The sequence below is a fragment of the Puma concolor genome, chromosome D4 (assembly GCF_028749965.1).
Source record: "Puma concolor isolate L17-30 chromosome D4, mPumCon1.1.hap2, whole genome shotgun sequence".
Classification (NCBI taxonomy): Eukaryota; Metazoa; Chordata; class Mammalia; order Carnivora; family Felidae; genus Puma; species Puma concolor.
The window spans coordinates 84331719-84355907 of NC_141679.1; the positions used below are offsets into that span (position 1 = coordinate 84331719).

A 24189-nucleotide genomic window follows, 5' to 3' on the forward strand; every position below is an offset into this window, starting at 1 on the left:
AATAAAAGAATTCAGCAGGAGCACCTGGATGGCTCAGTCAGTTAAGTATCTGACTTTGGCTCAGGTCATGATCTCACGGCTTATAAGTTCGAGCCCAGCACTGGGCTTTGTACTGACAGTGCAGAGCCTGCCTGGGATTCTCTCTGTCTCTCTTTCTCTCTCTCTCTCTCTGCCCCTTCCCCACTTGTTCTGTCTCTCTCTCAAAATAAACAAACTTAAAAAAAAAAAAAAGAATTCAGCAACGTTTCAGGATAAAAAAAAAAATCAATATACAAAAATCAGTTGCATTTTTATATACTAACAATAAATCTGAAAAGGAAATTAAGAAAACAATCTCAGTTACAATAGTATCAAAAAGAACAAGATATTTAGGAATAAACATAATTAAAGGGATGAAAGACTTGTATAACGCTGAAAGAAATTAAAGATATAAATAAATGGAAAGATGGCCTGTGTTCACAGATTAAAAAACAATATTGTTAAAATGTCCATAGGATCCAAGGTGATCTACAGATTCAGTATAATCCTTATCAAAATTCCAATGGCATTTTTTGCAGAAATAGAAAAAAAAAGTCCCAAATTAATATGGTAACACAAAGAACCACAAATTGCCGAAACAACCTGACAAAAACCAACAAAGCTAGAGGCCTTTACACTTCCTGTTTTTTTTTTTTTTTAATTTTTTTTTTTCAACGTTTATTTATTTTTGGGACAGAGAGAGACAGAGCATGAATGGGGGAGGGGCAGAGAGAGAGGGAGACACAGAATCGGAAACAGGCTCCAGGCTCTGAGCCATCAGCCCAGAGCCCGATGCGGGGCTCGAACTCACGGACCGCGAGATCGTGACCTGGCTGAAGTCGGACGCTTAACCGACTGCGCCACCCAGGCGCCCCTACACTTCCTGTTTTCAAAACATATTACAAAGCTACAGCAACCAAAACAGTATGGCATGGTACTGGCATAAGGACAGGACTATAGACCAATGGAACAGAACAGAGAGCCCCCAAATAAGCCCACATATGTAGAGTCAAAAGATCTTTGACAAAGCTGCCAAGGCTACACAACAATAGTCTCTTCAACAAGTGGTATAAGGAAACTAGATATTCATATGCAAAAGGATGAAAGTAGATTCTGATCTTTTATACTACATACAAAAATCAACTTAAAATGGATTAGAGACTTAAATGTAAGACCTGAAACTGTAAAACTCTTAAAAGAAAACAGAGAAAAGGCTTCTTGTCATGTTGAGCTCTGCACTGAGCATGGAGCCTGCTTAGGATATTCTCTTTCTTTCTCTTTCTCTTTCTCTCTCTCTCTCTCTCTCTCTCTCTCTCTCCCTCTCCCTCTCCCTCTCCCTCTGTCCCTCCCCTGCTTATGTTCACATGCACTCTCTCTCTCTCTCTCTCTCCAAAAAAAAATGGGGGGGGGGGCAGCAAAAGATTTGAATAGACAAAAACAGACCCAAAAAATCTCCAAAGACATATAAACAGCATAGCCAACAAATACATGAAAAGATGCTCAATGTCACCAATCAGACAAATGCAAATTAAAACCTCACACCTGTCCAGAATGACAGTAACAGAAAAAAACAGAAAATAAAAAGTACTAGAGAAGATGCAGAAAATTCGAACCTTTGTGCACTGCTGGGTGGGAATGGAAAATGGTTGTGGCCACTATGGAAGACAGTATGAAGGTTTTTCAAAAAATTAAAAATAAAACCACCATATGAGCCAGTAATCCCACTTCTGGGTATTTATCCAAAAGAACTGAAATCAGGATCTCAAAGAGAGATTTGCACTTCCATGTTCACTGCATTATTCACAAAGGCCAAGAGCTGGAAACAACTTAAATATCCACTGACAGATGAACGAATTAACAAAATATGGTATATATCTACAATGGAATATTATTCAGCCTTAGAAATCCTGTCATATGCTACAATACGCTAAGTGAAATAAGGAAGTCACAGAAAAACAAATACTACATGATTCCATGAGGTATCAAAAGTAGCCACACTCCTAGAAAGGCAAAAGTAGAATGGTGGTTGCCAGGGAATGGGGAGAGGGGGAAATAAGGAGTTGCTGCTCAGTGAGTATAAAGTTTCAGTCATAAGATGAAAAAGCTCTATATATAGATGAAAATGTGCATATAGTAAACAATACTGTACTGTATACTTAATTTGTTAATTTCATGTTGTTTTTTTAACACACACACACAGAATACCTATGTATAGGCCAAAATAAATCAAATTGACTTTCAAGAAACAGATATGATTTGAATAACATGAATATAAATATTGGATTAATAAAAAGACAGAATGAATACAGCATACACCCACACCCCAATTGAGTGCATACACGAACTCATAATGAGTTCATGTGATAGGAAATGTTCCATATATCATCAGCGTATGTCTCAAAATGACTGAATTCCTGTCTTTCTCTCATAGTCCCTCATATTCAATTAGATAAATCCTACCAATTTTACCTATTAAATATCTCTTGAATCTATTCTCTCCCCTTCAATCTATACTATCATTGCCCTACCTAAAACCACTATCTATATCTCTTGGCTAGACTTCTGTAAAACCCTCTGAATTGCTTTTTCTCTGCCCCCAGTTTCACTGGCACTTACTCAGCTCCTCACAAACCATTTCTACTATTAGAACGTCTTTCTAAAATGCAAATCTGATTCTCTTTCTCTCTCTCTCTCCTTAAAAGCTTTTGGTGGTTGCCTCTTGGTCCACACCAATAATCCTTGAGGCATGGTCCTGCCCACTGGTGTCCTGAGGGATTTACATATTGGGTCATACACAGATCCAATTTTCTTCCTTCATAAAGTTGTTCTTCTGCTGGCAAGTAAGAAAAAGTGGTGTAGGCTTGTCCTACAAAGGCTTTACCTAAGGAACTATAATCAAAGAGAGTTCAAGGCTACTCTCTAGAGAACAGATTCCAAACTCAAGGAATTTGCCTTATCTTCTGCCCCTCCATTACATGTGCCCAGTGCTCCAGCCTGACTGAATAAACTCCCTGTGATTCCTTAAAGATTCATCTTGTGGTCTTTTTACATTCTGTTCTGTCTAGCAGTATTACAAGATATTTGGCTCCCCATTCCTTCCCAACATAACTAATTCCTCCTTTTCCTTCAAAACTCAGTTGAAACTTTCCCTTCTCTAGGAAGCCTTCCCTAAATGTCTTTAGTCCCCAACAATGGCTCCAATCCAAACAGAAAAGAAGTCCCTCTTTTCTGTACTCCCTAGGTATCCCCTGTTACTACTCACTGTACTCTGAATGTCTGTTTACACATCTGTCTCTTCCACTAGACTGAGTTCACAGTACAGAGGACCTGTACAAACTAAGTACTTAATAATATTTGTGAGATTAAATGGGTATTATCATTCCTACTCTACAAACAAGGCAAAGTAATCTTACTGATTTCTGCCAGACTGTTTTAATGACATAAAAAAATTCTCTGGATGGTTTAAAACCAGAATTGAGTTGACTTCCTGTGAAATCCTTGGGAAGGGTTGAGGGAATCACAAAAAGAGCTTTAAATAATTATCTTACATATTTAAGATTTTCAAAGTACTTTCATACCAGGCTCTAAAAGCAGTTTTACAGGAATGAAAACAAGATGGCTCCCCCAGCAGGAGATGAGAGGATCAAGGATAAGTAGCTATGGGAACATGTGGAGCCCTGGGTTTCCAGGATGGATAACAAAGAGTGAGGCCTAGAACTCACCTGGACCGGCCCAATGCTCTTATTCCGGCCTCCGGGCATGCCATCTTCTCTGATTGCTGGAAGGAAACATAAGCCAAGACAGTCAAAGCATACCCACGCAAGTCTAGGCACTTTAAAAAGAGAACTTATGTGGCCCAAAGCACAAAGTAATAATTGGTGAAATCAAGATTAAAAAACAGGTCTTTCTAGACCGAAAGTATATATACTCTTTTCATTATTCTAGGCTACCTCATAGGCAACAGATCCTTTTGGACCCCCAAGGCAATGGACACACAATGTACACAATGCATACGTTTAATATTTCAACAAAGATGACAGCCTTATTAATAGTCCCCCAGTTACAAATATCCCACCAGGATGATGCATCTGAAGGCTTCAGTAAATTTAAAGAGAGGGATAGAAAAAATATTTCTATTTAAAAAAATTATTTATTTATTTTGAAAGAGAGAGAGAGAGAAGCAGAGAAAGGGGGAGAGAGAATCTCAAGTAGGCTCTGCTCTGTCAGTGCAGAGCCCAATGCAGGGCTCGACGATCCCACAAACCATGAGATCCTGATCTGAGCTGAAATCAAAGAGTGAGATGCTTAAACCAACTAAGCCACTCAGGCACCCTGAGAACATTTCCATTTTTAGATATTTTGTTTTATTTTCAGGCTAAGCTGCAGTCTAATGTGTAGGATGAGAAAAGGTTCTTTGTTTTTTGTTTTTTTTTAATTAATCAAAATTTTGATCTGATTGGTTTCTCCCTATAAAAGCAGCCAGTAGAGTTCCCATTGCAATTGTTTCTTATTCAGGTGATTCCACAAAAGGAAGAAGTTATTTAGCAATAAAAAGCACCCTTTAAATAGTACCAGTGTTATTAGGCATAATAGCTACTAATACTATTGCCATTACTGTTTATGGAGCACTTAATATGGGGGCACAGAAGAGAAACTTCTGATCTACAATTATAGAAACACTATGGTATCTGGCAAAACTTTCTGGCAAAGATGACTTCTGAACTGAGTCTTAAAGGATGAATAGGATTTACGCAAGCAGTAAAAGGGTGAATGAACAGTACACAGAAAAGCTTCAAGTTGAAAGTAAGCATGGAGTATTCTTTCTGGTAATTTCCAAGTGGTTCATCCTGGCTAAAGCTTGTGTGTGCGTGTGCATGTGAGTATAGTAAGAGATGAAGTTGGAGGTTGGAGAGGCCAAGTGGGGCCCAATCACTGATAGCCTTTAACGGCAGGGTAGGAATATGGACTTTAGCAGAGGAAGCCAAGGATGAGATGGAATGCAGAGGATGGATGTGGTCAGGTCGGCCATTTTCAAAAAATCTTTACGATGGCCACTGTGAAGGTTGGCTTGGAGAAGGCCATGTTAACAACAGAAGATAAGCTAACAGCATTATGTGTGAGTAAGCTTTGTTCTGTGTGTGTGTGTGTGTGTGTGTCTGTGTGTGTGTATAAAATAATACACCTGCTTTCAAAAAAAATAATATTAAGAATCTAGAAAGTCCTTGGGGCAGGATTGAGGGTTCCAAGCCTAACACTCAGTTCATTTTCCTTAAAGCAGATATCATTCTCGGTATCCTTAAAAAATTACACAGTTCAGAATTAGACAAACTTGGGTCTAAATCCTGTTTTTGCCTGGTCTATGTAATTACACACAAGTTTCTTCACCTCTCTGAACCTCAGTCTACTAAAGAATACAGGGGCTACTGGAACCTATCATACTGGGTATTGTGGGGATTACATATAAAATAACATAACTAAAATATCAAGCATAAGGCCTGGCACATAAAGTAGGTACTTAGTAACTAATCCTTCCCTCTATCCAGCCTCTTTTCTACAAACACAGTAGTTAAAACACCAAGGTTCCATTCTCAGCTTTGCTGGAGCCTTAACATCTTCATCAGGAAAACGGAGGCAACGTAGTCTGCTTTACAAGGCTGCTGTGAATTTGGAGTGGGAAACATACGCAGCCCGTATTAGAGCCAGATGCATACTAGTTTTTGTCTGGGAGCAATCTTTCAACCTAATTTCAAGTTCTAAAATTCCTTAAAATTCCTTTTCTGCTGTTCCAGGGTCAGTGACAGTGTTCACACACTTCTATTTCCAATACTGAGTTCTCCATGTCTTTGCTTCAGCTCACATAATAAAGATCATTGGCAGATCCAGTACCAAACACATTTTAGTTGTCTTGTAGGTGAGGAAGGAACTCAATATGTTTTTCTTTTCGTTTAGAGGGCCACAAATCTTAAAGATTTACATCTCACCAATATTTTGTTCTGATACTTAAAAGCTTATGTTGTCCCTCAACCCCACCTGGACTAAGGAAACTCACATATGATGGACATCTACTGTGTTTTAGGTACTATCCTGGGTAAAACAACCCATGAGGAAAGTACTAGTATTGCTCCCACTGAACAGATGAATCTAAGGTTCAGAAAAATGAAGTATTTTGCTTATGGCAACAGAAACTAGACAGCAGAAGAATTAAGGTTGGCACCCAAACTATTAGACTAAGCCCAAATTTCTTTCCACAACTAGTTTTTCCCATTGTACCTGCATACCATTGGGAGAAACAAAATTTTAGGTGGTGCATAGATAAACTCTCAATTATACATGTATCCTAATAGGCACTAAACAAATACTGATTTTCCATTCACTGAGATGATAAAAATTCCCTTGGAAAATTAACTTTGATTTAAAAAAATTTTTTGATTTGGGGCACTGGGGTGGCTCAGTCAGTTAAGTGTCCAACTCTTGATTTCAGCTCAGGTCATGATCTCATGATTTGTGAGATCGAGCCCCGCATCAGGCTCTGCACTGACATCACAGAGACTGCTTGGGATCCTATCTCTCCCTCTTTCTCTCTGCCCCTCCCCTGTTCATGCTGACTCGCTCTCTTGCTCTCTCAAAATAATATATAAAAAATACAAATAAAATTTGATTTAAAGAAGAATATAAACATTAATACTGGTTTGATCAAAGATGGTAAAATTCGTCAAGATGGCATGAAACTACCTGAAGTGTGTGAAATAATAGGATGCGTCACAGTGCCTCTTTTAAAACAAGAACTTGGATCATATTTTAAAGCTTCTAATGTACCCACATATATGGTATCACATTTGATCCTCACAACAACCTTGGAAGGTGCCCATTATTACTATCTTAGTAGTTTGAAAAAAAATTTTTTTTAATGTTTATTTTTGAGACAGAGAGAGAGTGGGAGAGGGGCAGAGAGAGAGGAAGACACAGAATCCGAAGCAGGCTCCAGGCTCTGAGCTGTCAGCACAGAGCCTGATGCGGGGCTCGAACCCACGAACCGTGAGATCATGACCTGAGCCGAAGTTGGACACTTAACCAACTGAGCCACCCAGGCGCCCCAATCCTACGTAGTTTAGAGATGAAAACACCTGAAGCTCACAGAGGAAAAGGGACTTGTTCAAGGCTACTCAGGGAAGAACTGACAGAGCTGAGATTTCAGTTTAGGTCTTCTGATTCTAAAGCTGTGCTTGCTCCTTGATGTTACACTGAGCTAAGAGCAAGTTTCTCAACAGGGCTGAGGAATCTTTCTTGTGGTGAACTGATACTGATTTAAAAAAATAAAAACAAAGGGCTTCCAGATATAAGATAACAGGAATGGATTTTGCTCCACTTCTTGTCCCAAGCCCAAGAATGGCAGCAGCTATGGTTCTCCTACTTCTGCTCAAAAGAAGCACAAAGCCTTTTTCTGTTCTGGAACTCACATACTTACCATTCTTCACTTAGGCCTGGGCAGCCAACCCAAACCCAGAAGCAGAAAGGCGAGTAAGACACAAAGTTAACTACATCAAAACCCACTGGTGGCTCCCTTTGGTCTATGAGCTAAATCCCAGCTTGCCAGCTTGGCATTTAAGACACTCCTATGATCTGGTTCCTCTGGGGTTCCCCATCTTCATCTCTTGTCACAAAATTTACACCGTAACTACAGAGAACTATTTGTTAGTCCTTGAACATACCATGCTGCTTTACACAGCTTTCCCTCTTTACATATTGTTGCCTCTACTCAGAAAATAACTTTCTGGTGGGAAAATCTAGCAGCATCACCTTACCCAAGTGACACCACCTCAACCAAGTGATTCAAGTTAACATGACCAATAATGGGACAAAGTACACCATGCCCCCTTGATATGATGCACGAAAAGGACACATCGTCGCTTTTGTGGCATTCTTGCCAAAAATGCATGACCTGAACATAATCGTGAGGAAACTGATAAACCCAAGTTGAGGAATATTCTACTTGTTTTCTTCAAAATTGGCAATGTTATTCAAGACAAAATAAGACTGAGGAACCCTTTCAGATTAAAGGAGACTGAAGAGGGTGCGTGGGTGGCTCAGTCAGTTAAGCATCAGACTTCGGTTCAGGTCATGATCTTGCAGTCCGTGAGTTCAAGCCCTGTACTGGGCTCGGTGTCGACAGCTCAGAGCCTGGAGCCTGCTTCGGATTCTGTGTTTCTCTCTCTCTCTGCCCCTCCCCCCACCACTCTCTCAAAAATAAATAAACATTAAAAAAATAAATAAGTAAAGGAGACTGAAGAGACATAAAAGCTAAATGTAATACACGATCCTGGATTGGCTCCTATATTACAAAAAACACCTTGCTATAAAGGACACTGAAATAAATGGTGAAATTTGAATAAGATTTGCTAATCAGATAATAGTATTATGCCATATTAAAATTTTTTATTATTCTTTTAAAATTATTATTTTTAGAGAGAGAGCGTGAGTGAGTTCAGAGGCAGAGAAAGAATCTTAAGTAGGCTCCATGCTCAGCAAGGAGCCCTACATGGGGTTTAATCCCACGACCCTGGGATCATGACCTGAGCCAAAATTAAGAGTTGGATGCTCAACCGACTGAGCCACCCAGACGTCCTTCCTGGTTTTGATAACAGTACTGTGGTCATATTAGAAACAAAGAAGAATGATGTCTGTAACTTCCTCCCAAAGAGTTAAGAAAATACATATAAACACACACACTTTCTCTCTCTCCCTCTCCTCTGCTCCCTCTTCCTCTCCCAGCCTCCTTCCTTCCTTTCTTTCTCTTTCTCTCTTCCCCTTCCCTTCCCTCTCTCTTTCTCCTTCTTGAAGAGAAGGAAGAGGGGAGTGGTTTTTAAAAAGCTCCTAAGGGGCTCCTGGCTGGCTCAGTCAGTGGAGCATGCAACTCTCGATCCTGGGGTTGCAAGTTCAAATCCCATGTTATGTGTGATTACTTAAAAATAAAATCATAAATAAATAAAATCATAAACAAATAATAGCTGTTTAATTTTATAAGGAGCTTGAACTTCTATGCCTTCAAGATTCTGCTCAATTATTCTTTCCTTGAGATTTCTCAGCGCTCCATTTTTATCCCGATAAAGCAGTATGGCAATGCCACAGGATTATTCTCACAATGCCATTCTACCCACATCACCTTCTCCAAGTTTTCCTTAACCTTTTTACTTTTTAACCAGTTAACTAGTAAGTTATGAGACAACAAAGTTAAGGAATTCTAAATTTTCTCACATAATTTTTTTTTCACGATTCTTAAACTGACATAAATTTTCTCGTAAGGCTCAGTGTAACTTCCTCTTTCCTCCGATGAGACTAACAATATTTCCCCCATCCTGTTTTGTGCCCTGGTCCCCCTACCAGAGTAAATCCACCAAACCAGAAAGCATCTTACCTAACTGGGAAATCTGCTGAAGGACACAAGGAAAGCGGCACTTGGCCATGGCCCTTAAGGGGCACACTGTCTAAATGGTGGGAACAGAGAAGTTAAGAGACAAAGATAGCACAAGATGATCGGGGCTATGGCAGAGGGCAAAAGGGGCTGTGGAAGTCAAGGAGGGTCATCTTTCCGGTGAGAGGTGGTATCAGAGAGAGCTGCTTAGAGGATGTTACAAACAAAAGCTTAGCCTCCAAGGAAAAGTATATATAACCAGGTGAGGAGATGGGGATAAACCATTCTAGGGACGATGAAACTACATGTGCGAAGTCCTCCAAACATGAACCATCATTGAGTTTTTGGAGAACTAGGATGGAATGCGAACTGTGTGGGGAGCAGCAGAGGGAGAAGGGAAGGGAGGAAGTGGCTGATGCTAGAGTCAGAGGGGCTTTGAAAATCACTCTGAAAAGCCAGAATTTATCCTGAAGGCTGCAAGACGGGTGAGGAGGTAATGCTTGGGAGGTAATGGGCTGGGTAGTGAAGAGGGACAGATGGGGCCCAGCCTCCACTCACTATCCTTATTTAAATTTCCCTCACTGCTTTGCTAATTAATTTCCTGACCAGTCAAATTCCATATATGAAGAGATATCTATGTTTAGAGACAGGGGACAAGAGAGGGCTGGCTCATACTTGGAGGTTGAGTTTTTTTGAACACTTAAGTTTTCAAATTTTGAAGTAAGTTTAGACTTACAAAAGAGTTGCAAAAAAACTAGTACATAGAAACCCCATATACTCTATACCCAGCTTCCCTGTCTGTTAACATCTTACAAACCACAGACTATTCATCAAAACTAAGAAATTAACTTTGGCATAGTATGATTGACCAAAATATAAACTTTATTCAGATTTCCCCACTGATGTTCCCTTCTGTTCCAGAATCCAATCTAGGATCCCATACTGCATACAATTGTCATGTCTCCGTAGTTTCCTCCAATCATTCTTAGTCTTGCCTTGTCTTTTGTGACAATGATACTTTTGGAGAGTATTCTGTATGTCAGGTATTTTGAAGAATGTCTTTCAATTTGGGTTGCCCTGTTTTCCCATAAGTAGATTGGGAATGATCCATCCCTGGGTGTATATATGTGTATCTGTGCCCCTACTGTAGAATATCAGGGGGGTATATGTGTAAATATACTGGTGATACTGACCTTGCTTGGCTAAAATGGTATCTGTCAGAATTCTCTACTGAAACTTATTACTTTCCCCTTTGTAATTACTAAATATTCTGGGGCTATGCAAATACCCTGTTTCTGTTTAAAACTATGCTCTCTATTTTAGCATCCATAAATGGATCCTGCCTGCAGCAATGATTACTGTTGTGTTTAAAAAAAATTTTTTTTAATGTTTGTTTATTTCTGAGACAGAGCATGAGTGGGGGAGGGGCAGGGAGAGAGGGAGACACAGAATCAGAAGCAGGCTCCAGGCTCTGAGCTGCCAGCACAGAGCCTGACATGGGGCTTGAACTCACAGACCGTGAGATCATGACCTGAGCCGAAGTCAGACGGTCAACCCACTGAGCCACCCACGCGCCCCTACTGTTGTGTTTTAATGGTGATCTTCTATTTCCTTCATGCCTTCTACATTTATTGATTAGAATTCTTCTATAAGAAAGAACGGTCACTCCTGTATTCAGTTAGTTTTATCAGTATGAACTCATGGATATTTTATTCTTTGAGTTATAAACTAATGTATAGTTATTTTGTTGCTCAAGCTGTTCTAACTTTGGCTATTGGAAGTGCTTTCAGGTTAGCTTCTGTGACCTTTTGATAATGCTCCCTCCTTGCCCCTTCCTTTTTAAAATATAGCACATTCTGGCGCGCCTGGGTGGCTCAGTTGGTCAAGGATCCGACTTAGGCTCAGGTCATGATCTCACGATCCGTGAGTTCGAGCCCCACGTTGGGCTCTATGCTGACAGCTCAGAGCCTGGAGCCTGCTTCAGATTCTGTGTCTCCCTCTCTCTCTGCTCCTCCCCTGTTCATGCTTTCTCTCTCCCCTTCAGAAATAAAAACATTAAAATAGATAGGTAGGTAGGTAGGTAGGTAGGTAGGTAGATAGATAGATAGATAGATAGATAGATAGATAGATAGCATATTCTAACTTTCTGGCACCCCCGATGCTCCAGGCTCGTCTTATATTTTCCCTGCCACAGCCCTAGAATAACCCATTCCTTCAAAGAGTCTGGTTCCTTTTATTGATATTTGGAGACCAAGATCTGGTTCTTCTAAAAATTTTTTCTGAACATGAGTTCATATTGATACTTCCAATCTTGCACCAGATTGGTGCTTCATTCTTGCCTTCCTCTTTCCTGATTTATAACTTCTTCCTCTGATGTGAGAAAATGGACTCTCATTATCAACGATATATTTACCTGCTTGTTCAACTCCAGTATACAAATAAAGTAGTGACAGACTTCCTAACCCATAACCTTGAAAGAAACAAATTTATAAACTAGAGAGCTTTGTTTGTATACAATTCTTTTTGTCTTCAGCCTTATCGTATAGAGTCGAAACACTATTTTCCAAGGTCAGCTCCTTTCTTCCCCATTTCCTTCCCCATTTCCCCATGTGATTTATCTGTAATACCAGTTAGACTCATTCATCACAGTGTACATTCTATCTTTCCCCCCATAAACTTGTTGCTTTTAAACAAATTTATATACAATAAAATTCACTTCTTTAGTGATGTATATTTCTACATTTTGACAAATGCATAAAATTATATGGCTAACACCACAGTTCCATGTAACAGTTCCGTCAACCAAAAACATTCCAAAGGCAACTGCAATTTAAATGCTGCTTTCTTAGCACCAACCAGGAGGTGGCAGGGTTTCTCTCTGAGAAGCAGCTTCACAAGGCAACTAAACCATCCAGCAATGCGTGCAAAGGGACAAAGGAAGGCAGTTCCCACCCCTCAGTACTCCTTGTGTCATCTTCTCCTGGCTATGGTTATAGGAGTTATGAAGTTAAGCTTCTTCCCTAAAACAGGAGAGTTTGGTTAGAAGGTCCAGAGTCTCATATTCCAACTAAATAAGCAGGATGAATCATCAGAGAGAACAGTCAAGAAGCCAACCATAAATATGCTTTGAGAAAATACAGTGAGGACAAAAAAGGGAGATGAGAAAACTGGAGACGAACACCAAATCAGATCAAAGTGGAGAGATGCTCACAGGCTCTCTCTTCAAGACGTTACTTGTTTGGCAGTGGTGGCTGGGAAACGTTTCTGTAAGAGGAAACGGCCAGTGTGGAAGGGAGAGGACTTCTAGCTAGAGGAAAGAACCTGAGCACAGGCAGGATAATACAAAGCATGCTTGAGGCACAGGAAGTAAATTCTGGACAGAAAAGGAGATTAGACACATAGCAGACAAAGTTAGTAACAATTTAAATGCTGTATTATAGGTATTTATCATCCAGTAAACACAGGGCATTCCAACATGCGAGTAGCTATGCCAATATGGTAGATGCTGTAAAGCAGCACGTTGTCTATACGGTTAGGTACCAGATCTGCCTGATTAATAATGAATTACAACTTAGTAATTATTATCCACATAATCACCACTAACTTATCTACTGGTAAGATATTTTACCTCTCCCAGCTGCATCTATAAACCGAGGGTAATATTTAATAATAGGTTTGTGCATATTCAATGAGACAATGCATAGAAAGTGCTGAAGAGTTTCTGATATACATAGTATCTGATAAATATTAGTATTATATATAAGTAAATTATAAATGACCTAAATTTATCTAAATGCCCTTTTTTAGAACTTTCTTACCTTTCTTCATGATAGGAAAGCTTTTATTTAAAAAAAAAATTTTTTTAATGTTTATTTATTTTTGAGAGAGACAGAGACAGAACGTGAGTGGGTTAGGGGCAGAGAGAGAGAGGGAGACACAGAAGCAGAAGCAGGCTCCAGGCTCTGAGCTGTCAGCACAGAGCCCGACGCGGGGCTCGAACTCACAAGCTGTGAGATCATGACCTGAACCGAAGTCGGACGCTCAACCGACTGAGCCACCCAGGCGCCCCGATAGGAAAGCTTTTAAAGGATTCTTCTGGGGGCGCCTGGGTGGCGCAGTCGGTTAGGCGTCCGACTTCAGCCAGGTCACGATCTCGCGGTCCGTGAGTTCGAGCCCCGCGTCGGGCTCTGGGCTGATGGCTCAGAGCCTGGAGCCTGTTTCCGATTCTGTGTCTCCCTCTCTCTCTGCCCCTCCCCCGTTCATGCTCTGTCTCTCTCTGTCCCAAAAATAAATAAAACGTTGAAAAAAAAATTTTTAAAAAAAAAAAAAAAGGATTCTTCTGATCCCACATATAATTTAAAAAAACAAAAATAAAAACCAGTGTTAAGTATATCTGGTTGTCTGCACTTATTAATGAGACAAAACCAATTTGAACAGTTCACTAAATCTAACTCCCGCCCCAACACACTACTATTATGAACCCCTAGTACCTCGCTGAGTATTTTATATACGTTGTCATATTTAATCCTCTAGAGAATTCCCAAAAGGTTCAGTACTCACTATCACATGATTTTAAAGGTAAGACAATTGAGCATCAGACATAAAGCAAACTGCCCAAGGTCACAGAACTGATCTGTCACCAACCCCTGCCTCTATGCTTTCTACTGAACTGTACTATACTATATTGTCCACCCTCCATGAGAACGCTCCTAGAGTTTCTGACACTGGCCCTCTCCTCTTCTGTATCCAAGTTCTTTCCTTGGGTGGTTTTTACCCACCAACAAAATTTTACCACCTGATTGCAAACAGTTCCACAAACTTCTGCTTAAAGGCAGGACTTTTCACTTCAGTTCCTACATATCCACATTCCTTGGTGGACATTGTATGTGTCTTTCTCAGGTACCTCAAACAATGCACTGCCAAGGTCAACATTCTCCCCCACACTGCTTTTTAGCCTGACTTTTTTTTCCTGGTAGGGCTGTTACTATTAATCCAAATCTTCAAGTTCAACTTCTGGTGCTGCCCAATATCCAGTACGTTATCAACTCCTATCAGGTAAGCTTCTCCCACGTCTCCCCATCTGTAACATTACTTTTTCTGCCCCTCCTTCAGATTCTTCACACCTTTCTTCCAGACTCTAAAAATTTTCTAGGTAGCCTTTCTGCTTTCCCCCACACCAATCCATTCTTTAAAGCCTGCCCCTTGGATTAATCCTCTTAGAAAATTGGTTTATTCATGTAATCTCAGGCCAATGGCTCTCAGAAAGCTTCCCCCCAAATCCCACATTCTTCACAAACCTGGATGCAGATTTCTGGGCATGCCTAACCTCTGAGTACACCATGATTCTAGCAAACAAAATGATATCACATGCAAGTGACATACTGCCTTCCTACTTTTTCATCCCAAATTCCTACTTCCTGTTATGCTCTGAAAGAAGAACTAGTGGAGTATATGAATCCCAGTTAGGACTTGATTGTTAATTGGGGTCTTGCCAAATGGAGCCTGTGAATTCATTCTCACAGAATCTGTAACATCTCACCAGTCTTTCTCCCCACCTAATCTGGGAAATCCCTGTAGGCAGGAGCTACACCAGACTCGTTTTTGGGTTATGAGTACATAGTACAACACCTGGCACACAGTGCAGGCTTGGGAAATAAATAACGCCAAGGCTTAATAGCTAACACTAAGATACAGTGATGGTTGAAGGGTGGGTAGTAGAGCCACAAGCACCACTCACCCTTCCGATTCATCCCCATCTGGAGGCATTTGAGCAGGCGGCAGTACTGGCACCTGTTCCTCTGCTTCCGAGACATGACACAGTTCTTGTCACGACTGCACCGATACACCCGCTTGTTGCAAATGCTCCGCTTGAAAAACCCTTTGCATCCCTCACAGGAGATGATTCCATAGTGCAATCCTGTGGCACGGTCCCCACAAATGAGACAGGTTCGTTGTTCAGCCCGATCATCTGGAACAGAAACTGAACAGATTCAAGTTAGAACACATGGAAATAATGGCTTTAAGCCTGCAGTCCTAAAATAAGCAACCCTGCTCTGGGCAGATCAAGAATATCACTCTTGGGGCGCCTGGGTGGCGCAGTCGGTTAAGCGTCCGACTTCAGCCAGGTCCGATCTCGCGGTCCGTGAGTTCGAGCCCCGCGTCAGGCTCTGGGCTGATGGCTCGGAGCCTGGAGCCTGTTTCCGACTCTGTGTCTCCCTCTCTCTCTGCCCCTCCCCCGTTCATGCTCTGTCTCTCTCTGTCCCAAAAATAAATAAAAAACGTTGAAAAAAAAATTAAAAAAAAAAAAAAAAAAAAAAAAAAGAATATCACTCTTTCCAGGCTGACTGGCAAACAGGGGGCATCTTTAGAGCCTTTGTCTTAGGAACAGATCCTTACATCTACCTGCAGATAACACAAATATAGCCTATCTAAAAAATAACTCATGCTCATGCTCCTCCTCCTGGGTTTCATCATGACTTAGACCAGTATCCAGGTCAGATACTTGGGAGATATCTTCGACTCCTCCCTCTCCCTAACGTTCCTCAGCCACAGCCCATTACTTCTACTCTGCAGAAAGGTAAGGATTACTGATACTGTATGTAAGTGCCCAGCATAGGGCATACATCCATTAAAGCAAAGTTGTAATTTTTAACCAGTGAAGAAGTTTTAACCATGCCCAGCCAACCAACCAGTCATCCATCCATTCAACAGATATTAGGCAGCTCTTCTAGTCTAGGCACTATTGTAAGGCATGGATACAGCAGTGAATAAAAGTCCCTGCTGAAGCTTACGTTCTAGCAGAATATCTACTCTGTGTCCAGGCCCTGTGTTCCGTACTGGGTATTCAGAAATAAATCATCATGTTCCTGATAGTCAAGGAACTTACTGCCTAGCAACAAACAAGTTAGTCGAAGAGGAAATTCAGGCTGGATATATAGCTCTCAACTTCCTCTTCCATCAAATTCACTTGCTTAGGACCAAGCAACTGCTAAAGAACAGCCATATGACAAAAAAAAGTGCTCTGGTGAACTGTGATATCAGATCTTGCTAGCAGGTGCAAGAAACCTCCAAGAAAAGGTTTTGATCAGGGGCCAAGAGATTTGAACCTCACTGCTGATAACAGGTAAGATACAATGATTAAGAACACAGCCTTTAGAGTTGGAGATCCTTATTTAAACTGAAGTTCTGACACTTACTAGCTGACTGAACTTGGGAAAATTAAGTTATTTCATCTATCTGAATCTAGTTTCTCTCATCTGTAAAATGGGGGTTATAATGGTAAATACATATCATAGATAAAATACTCAGCACGATGCCTGGGCTGCAATGGACATTTAATAAATGACAGCTACTATTTTTATTATCATTATCCTAACAGGCCCATACTTCATGTGATAATAACATTCCTGAAAACAAAAGCATTTGAAAGCAATGTTAAAGAATGTTAAATGGCAGTATGTGTAGGAGAGATGTAAAGAAGAAAGGATACTAGCATTTAGGCAACTTTATTACATGCCAACTTAGAGATGTCTTTATGATCCCTATTTGTAGTAGGCTGGATAATGGCCACCCAAATATATCAGGTCCTAATCCCTGAAACCTGTAAATCTTACCTTGTAAGGAAAAGCGGGCTTTGTGGATGTGATCAAATAAGGATCTTGAGATGGGAGATTATTCTGGCTTATATAGGTGGGCCCTACTTGCAATCACACATGACTTTATAAAGAGAAAGACAGGGGCGCCTGGGTGGCGCAGTTGGTTAAGCGTCCGACTTCAGCCAGGTCACGATCTCGCGGTCCGGGAGTTCGAGCCCCGCGTCGGGCTCTGGGCTGATGGCTCAGAGCCTGGAGCCTGTTTCCGATTCTGTGTCTCCCTCTCTCTCTGCCCCTCCCCCGTTCATGCTCTGTCTCTCTCTGTCCCAAAAATAAATAAACGTTGAAAAAAAAAATTAAAAAAAAAAAAAAAGAGAAAGACAGAGGGAGATTTGATATAGACAGAGGGGGATTTGATATAGCAGAAGAGGACACACACGCATGCACGCACACGTGCACAGAGGAGAAGGCAATGTGAAGACAGGTGGAAGGTGGACACAAGGAATGGCTGCCACTACAAGTTGGATGAGGCAAGAAATGAATTCTCCCCTAAAGCCTCTGGAGTAAGTGTGGCTCTGCCCACCTTCATTTCTACCCAGTGATACTGATGATTTTTGAACTTCTGATTCCCTAACTGTGAGAAAATAAATTTCCGTTGTTTCAAGCCACCCAGTTTGTGTAATTTTTAACAGCAGCACAGGAAACTAATACACAATATTTTTTCCATACAGGGAAACATATATTAAGGCTCTTGCCAAAGAACACAGCAAATAGCAGGTATGCAGAGAGAACCATCAGATATGTGACCACATGGCTAGGGAAATAGAGAAAGACAGATATGGAAAGAAGAATCACCTAGGTTCTTGAGGACTCTGTATTTTGTAATTACAGAATTTTCTAAGCCTTTCTTTTTTCACATTTTTCTTTAACATTTATTTATTTTTGAGAGAGACAGAGACAGAGTGCAAGCAGGGGAGGGGCAGAGATGGGGAAACAGAATCCGAAGCAGACTCCAGGCTCAGAGCTGTCAGCACAGAGCCTGACGTGGGACTTGAACTCACGAACCATGAGATCATGACCTGAGCCAAAGTTGGCCACTTAACCAACTGAGCCACCAAGGCGTCCCACAGAACTTTCCAAGCTTTTCTAAGGCTTGGATGAACTTCCCAACTGTGGGCAAACTGACATACCATGACAAACTCACATTTATGTCTTGGAATACATACTTTGTTTCCTTTTTAATTGGTCAAGCTAACTTAAATGGGTTTTTGTTACATGCAGCTAAAAGAAACTTGGTTAAAATGCTCTATAAAAATGGCCCTGGTGTAATAAGTATTCTTTTTCTTTTCCTTTTTTTCTTTTTTTAATTTTTAATGTTTATTCATTTTTAAGATACAGAGAGATAGAGCACAGTAGGGTGGGTCAGAGAGAGAGGGACACACAGAATCTGAAGCAGGCTCCAGGCTCTGAGCTGTCAGCACAGAGCCTGATGCAAGGCTCGAACTCACGAACCGTGAGATCATGACCTGAGCTAAAGTCAGACGCTCAACTGACTGAGCCACCCAGGCGCCCCATCTTTTCCTCTTTTAAAAATGCAAAAGAAATTCAAGGTAAACATTAGAGTAAAGTTACAACAGAAAATTTAAAAACTAAACCAGAAAAAGCCAAAAAGGCAAAATGAATGATAGGACAATAGTACTATGTGTGGGATGGGATTCCCTAGAGTGCTGGGCTTGAGTTGCTGAAAGGGCTTAGAAACAGAACATAGAATACTGTGAAAAAATCATGACTGGATACAGAGAACCTAAATTTTCTCACTTTAAATTCAAACCTTCAATATTATATTTATATATGCATGATATCACATTCTATCATATATATGATATATATCATACATAAACACACATTAAAATGTAAACCAGGGGCGCCTGGGTGGCTCAGTCGGTTAAGCGGCCGACTTCGGCTCAGGTCATGATCTCACGGTTCGTGAGTTCGAGCCCCGCGTCAGGCTCTGTGCTGACAGCTCAGAGCCTGGAGCCTGCTTCCGATTCTGTGTCTCCCTCTCTCTCTGACCCTCCGCTGTTCATGCTCTGTCTCTGTCTCAAAAATAAATAAACATTAAAAAAAAATAAAAATAAATAAAAATAAAATATAAACCAGAACTCTATCAGAATAGACTTAAAAAGAGTTATAATTAATCAATCTCTAGAAGAACCATACCATCCCTTTCTTCATGGATATGATTTCACTGAACACCGACCACAACTAAGCACTGTGCTTTGTGCCGTGTCACATAATTCTCATAATCCCAAAGGTGGATACAAGTGCTATCATCCTTTTGTAATTGAGAGAATGGAGATCTCAAAAAAAGTTAAGTAACTTGTCCATTTATGAGTTGACGACCCTCATCTGCTAGTATCAGAATTGGAGTTCAGTAGCCTCTTTAGAAAGCATTCGTATGGTACTCTGTGCAGCATCTGGATCCAGAACAAAGGACCCACTGAGCAACAATTCAACACAGACCTGTTAAAAATCTGCTTGTATCTTGTGACACTGCTTGTTCTTGTTCTTCTCATCGGAGTTTACTTTTTTTTTTTTAAATTAACGTTTATTTATTTTTGAGACAGGAAGAGACAGAGCATGAACAGGGGAGCGTCAGAGAGAGGGAGACACAGAATCTGAAGCAGGCTCCAGGCTCTGAGCTGTCAGCACAGAGCCTGACGCGGGGCTAGAACTCACGGACCGCAAGATCATGACCTGAGCCGAAGTCGGCCCTTTAACCGACTGAGCCACCCAGGCGCCCCTCATCAGAGTTTAAAAGGCCACAATGAGATCAAAGACGAGGTGGGAATAATTCTCCACTGAGGGCACAAAGAGACTAGATTCCCTTTGAGTCCTATGACTGCTTCTCTCTCTGGCCACAGCTATTCTTCCTGCCATGTTCTGTTTCTATAAAACAGCATTGGTCTATGCCACAGACCAGGAACTAATTCAGAAGGAAGCCTCTCAAAGGTACAGGAGAAAGGCTCTCTCCCAGCGAACCCTGAAGCCCTTCAAGGAAGCATCTGACAAACTCCCCTCACAACATGTGGGAAAAGATCACAGAAACAGGAGAAATTATTGTTAACTGACCACTTGGGTACCAGGCCCTGTGTCAGGCACTTAACATGTTATTGTGCTGAATCATTAAAAATAAAGTACCTTATTTTACTGAAGAGGAAACTGAAGCTTATGAGGTCACCCAGTCACCAAGTATGGGAGTTAGGGCTAGAACCCCCAAGTCTAAGAATCTAATCATCACATTCTGTGGCCATAGCAAAGCAAATCTATCTATTCTATATGCAAGTAAGTCAGGCCTTTTGCCACTTGGGGGGGGGGGGGGAAGCTAAAAAGCCAAAACCTGTGTAAATGAACACATTGAAGCAAAATGCCCCAATTGTGCCCTGCCAGATACCAGATACAGATTTCTGCACCTCCTATTCTTGTAATGGAGTTGAAGGGTATTTTTATCTTTATTATTTCACTTGTACCAGGCCAGGACAAGGATCATTTTTATAGATATCACAAAGAACATTTAGTAAGTATTCATTGTGTCCCATGCAACATTCAAGACATTTTTACATGTGTGGCCTTACTTATTCATCACAATAACTGAGAGGAATCATTATTCTCATATTACAGAACCTGGAATCTTAGAGCTAGAAAATGCCTTGGAAATTGCCTTGAGCAGACCTTTACTGGAGGCATGAATACCCTCTACAACATTCCAAAAATAAGGGGTTGCCCCACACTCTACTTGCACATCTTTAGGGAATCAATAAGGTACTTCATTCCATTCATTTCATTTTACACAGTTTTAATGGTTCAAAAGCTTCTTTTTACCCTAAGCAAAAGTCTGTTAACCTGAAGCTTTCCCTACTGCCCTGAATTATGTGCTCAAGGGCAAAAAAATAAATGCATAACCTAACCTAGTTTATATACCAACCATTCAGAAATTTAAAGCTAAATGGGGTTTCCAACTGTGAATTTCTTCTTCTTCCATTTCTTTTTTAAATGTTTATTTTGAGACAGACGGAGAAAAGGAGAGCGAGAATCCCAAGCAGGGTCCATGCTGTCAGTGCAGAGCCTGACGCGGAGGCTTGATCCCACAAACCACGAGATCATGACCTGAGCCAAAATCAAGTCAGATGCTTAACTGACTGAGCCACCCAGGCGCCCCTTCCTCTCCCATTTCTTATTCTTAATGAAATCACATAGTATCAAGACCTCTTAAAGTATCCAGAACTGAATGGTTTTTTTCTTAATATAAGACTCAATTAGCTTTGCTTTTATGTTTCTTCAGCTATCAATACCAGTAAACACATAGTATTTTATAATTACTAGTACTGTAAAAATGCTACACACTTAATAACTGGCAAACTGAAGCTTAAAAGAGACAAAGAACCTTAATCTTGGTTACACAGCCAGTCAACAGTAGAACTGAAATCAGAATGCAGGACCTTTTATTTCTAATCCCCCTTACACTTAATTCATATCTCATTCATAAACGTCTAAAGCTTAAAGTATTTATCACATATACCATTAACCCATGTCTTTCTTTCTTTCTTAAGATTTTTTATTTTTATTTTATTTTTTTAACGTTTATTTATTTTTGAGACAGAGAGAGAGCATGAACGGGGGAGGGTCAGAGAGAGAGGGAGACACAGAATCCGAAACAGGCTCCAGGCTCTGAGCGGTCAGCACAGAGCCCAACGCGGGGCTCAAACTCACGGACCGCGAGATCATGACCCGAGCCGAGGTCGGCCGCTTAACCGACTGAGCCACCCAGGCGCCCCAAGACTTTTTATTTTTTAAGTAGTCTCTACACCCAATGTGTAGAGGGCTTGAACTTACAACCAAAAGATCAAGAGTTGCATGTTCTACCAACTGAGTTAGCCAGGCATCCCAACCCATGTCTTTCTTATTCCATTCTTGGGAAGGTGAACGTTGAACCCAAAGGTAGGACTTTATCTTTGTCCTTGATTAATTTTATCTTTATATAATAAATTCTGTATGTCATTCTGGCCTATTGAAATCTTTAGGAATCCAGTCCTGTCACCCAGTGCACTAGTTATTTCTCCTACCTCCTTCTTTTCTCCAGGTTTGGTATTAGATTATTTGCATTTCCAACCTTAAGACAATATTAAACAAAATGTGGTGGGGCACCTGGGTGGCTCAGTTGGTTACGTGTCTAACTCTTGGTTTTGGCTCAGGTCATGCTCCCACAACTCATGAGTTTAAGCCTTGCATTGGGCTTTGTGCTGAAAGTGTGGAACCTGTTTGGGATTCTCTTTCTCCCTCTCTCTGCCCCTCCCCACTGCACGCTCTCTCTCTCAAAAATAAACAAACATTTTTTTTAATGTGGCCAATAAATAAACATTAAAAGGGGAGGGGGCACCTGGATGGCTCAGTCATTAAGCCTCTGACTCTTGATCTCGTCTCATATCATAATTTCACGGTTTGTGTGATCCAGTCCCAAATCGGACTCTGGGCTGACAGCACAGAGCCTGCTTGGGATTCTCTCTCTCCATCCCCATCTGCCCCTCCCCTGTGCTCGTTCTCTCTCTCTCTCTCTCTCTCTCTCTCTCTCTCAGAATAAATAAATATACATTGAAAATATAAGAATATGGGAATGCAAGCTGGTGCAGCCACTCCAGAAAGCAGTATGGAGGTTCCTCAAAAAACTAAAAATAGAACTACCCTCCGACCCAGCAATTGCACTACTAGGCATTTCTCCACAGGATACAGGTGTGCTGTTTCAAAGGGACACATGTACCCCCATGTTTATAGCAGCACTATCAACAATAGCCAAAGTATGGAAAGAGCCCAAATGTCCACTGATGGATGAATGGATAAAGAAGATGTGGTATATATATATATACAATGGAGTATTACTCAGCAATCAAAAAGAATGATTTGTTACCATTTGCAAATACATGGATGGAACCGGAGGGTATTATGCTAAGTGAAATTAGTCAGAGAAACACAAAAATCCTATGACTTCATTCACATGAAGACTTTAAGAGACAAAACAGATGAACATAAGGGAAGGGAAACAAAAATAATATAAAAACAGGGAGGGGCACAAAACAGAAGAGACTCATAAATATGGAGAACAAACTGAGGATTATGGGAGAGGTTGTGGGAGGGGGGATGGGCTGAATGGGTAAGGGGCACTAAGGAATCTACTCCTGAAATCACTGTTGCACTATATGCTAACTAATTTGCATGTAAATTAAAAAAAATTAAATTAAATAAATATATATACATATATATATATATATATAATAATAATAATAATAAATGGGGCATCTGGGTGGCTCAGTTGGTTAAGCATCTGACTTCAGCTCAGGTCATGATCTCACAGTTCATGGGTTCGAGCCACGTGTCAGGCTCTGTGCTGACGGCTCAGAGCCTGGAGCCTGCTTCAGATTCTATGTCTCCCTCTCTCTCTCTGCCCCTCTCTCACTCATGCTCTGTCTCTCTAAAATAAACAAATGTTCAAAAAAATGTTTTAATATATAGTAATAAATAAACAGAAGGTGGCATTCTGGTAAGCTGTGAGAGACCCTTCTCCAATCTGACTTAACCATTAGCATTCTGGAAATAGATGCTCAATTAGCGCTGCCTCTAGATTAGACCAGACACTCTAGTCTGGCTTGCATTTCTCTATCTTATATATAAGGATATCATGAACGAATGTGTCATATAACTCACTGAAATTTCAGATTCATTACAGCATCTACAGCATGCTTTGACTAGTGAGACTAACACAAAGGAAATATTCATAACCATTCCTAATTAAGCACTGTTAATTTATTAAATCAACGTTCTTAATCTGTATTATTCTACCTAAAATGCAATGGAAAGAGAATTAGGCAACTAAGTACTTCATATTGGAGACTATGGATCATAGTAACTATACTGCTCAGAAGTCAGAAAGATAAGAGAGGAGTTGACAAAAAACCTGAGGGTTTGAAAAACAGCAGGTATTTGAAACTCTGCACAAGGTAGTTCATTAGCTGCAGAAACAGCAATGAGTAAAAAATAGTGTAGGAGAGAGAAGACTTACTAATTTGTCAGAGAAGATGAATATTTATCTTGATCAGCAGTACTAGAAGGGCTCAGATA

The 24189-nt window shown here is 40.7% G+C and overlaps 1 protein-coding gene across 4 annotated transcripts in view; it reads right to left on the reverse strand.

The window, feature by feature from the left end:
• Positions 1-24189, reverse strand: part of NR6A1 (nuclear receptor subfamily 6 group A member 1) — a 232593-nt gene that overhangs the window by 23150 nt on the left and 185254 nt on the right. For all 4 annotated transcript variants that reach the window (XM_086684000.1, XM_086684001.1, XM_086684003.1 and 1 more), the window contains 2 exons: positions 15165-15407; positions 3741-3796 (listed from right to left, as the gene is read on the reverse strand). In XM_086684000.1, coding sequence (XP_086540126.1) covers positions 3741-3796; positions 15165-15407 — 299 coding nt within the window. The remainder of the gene's footprint in view (positions 1-3740; positions 3797-15164; positions 15408-24189) is intronic.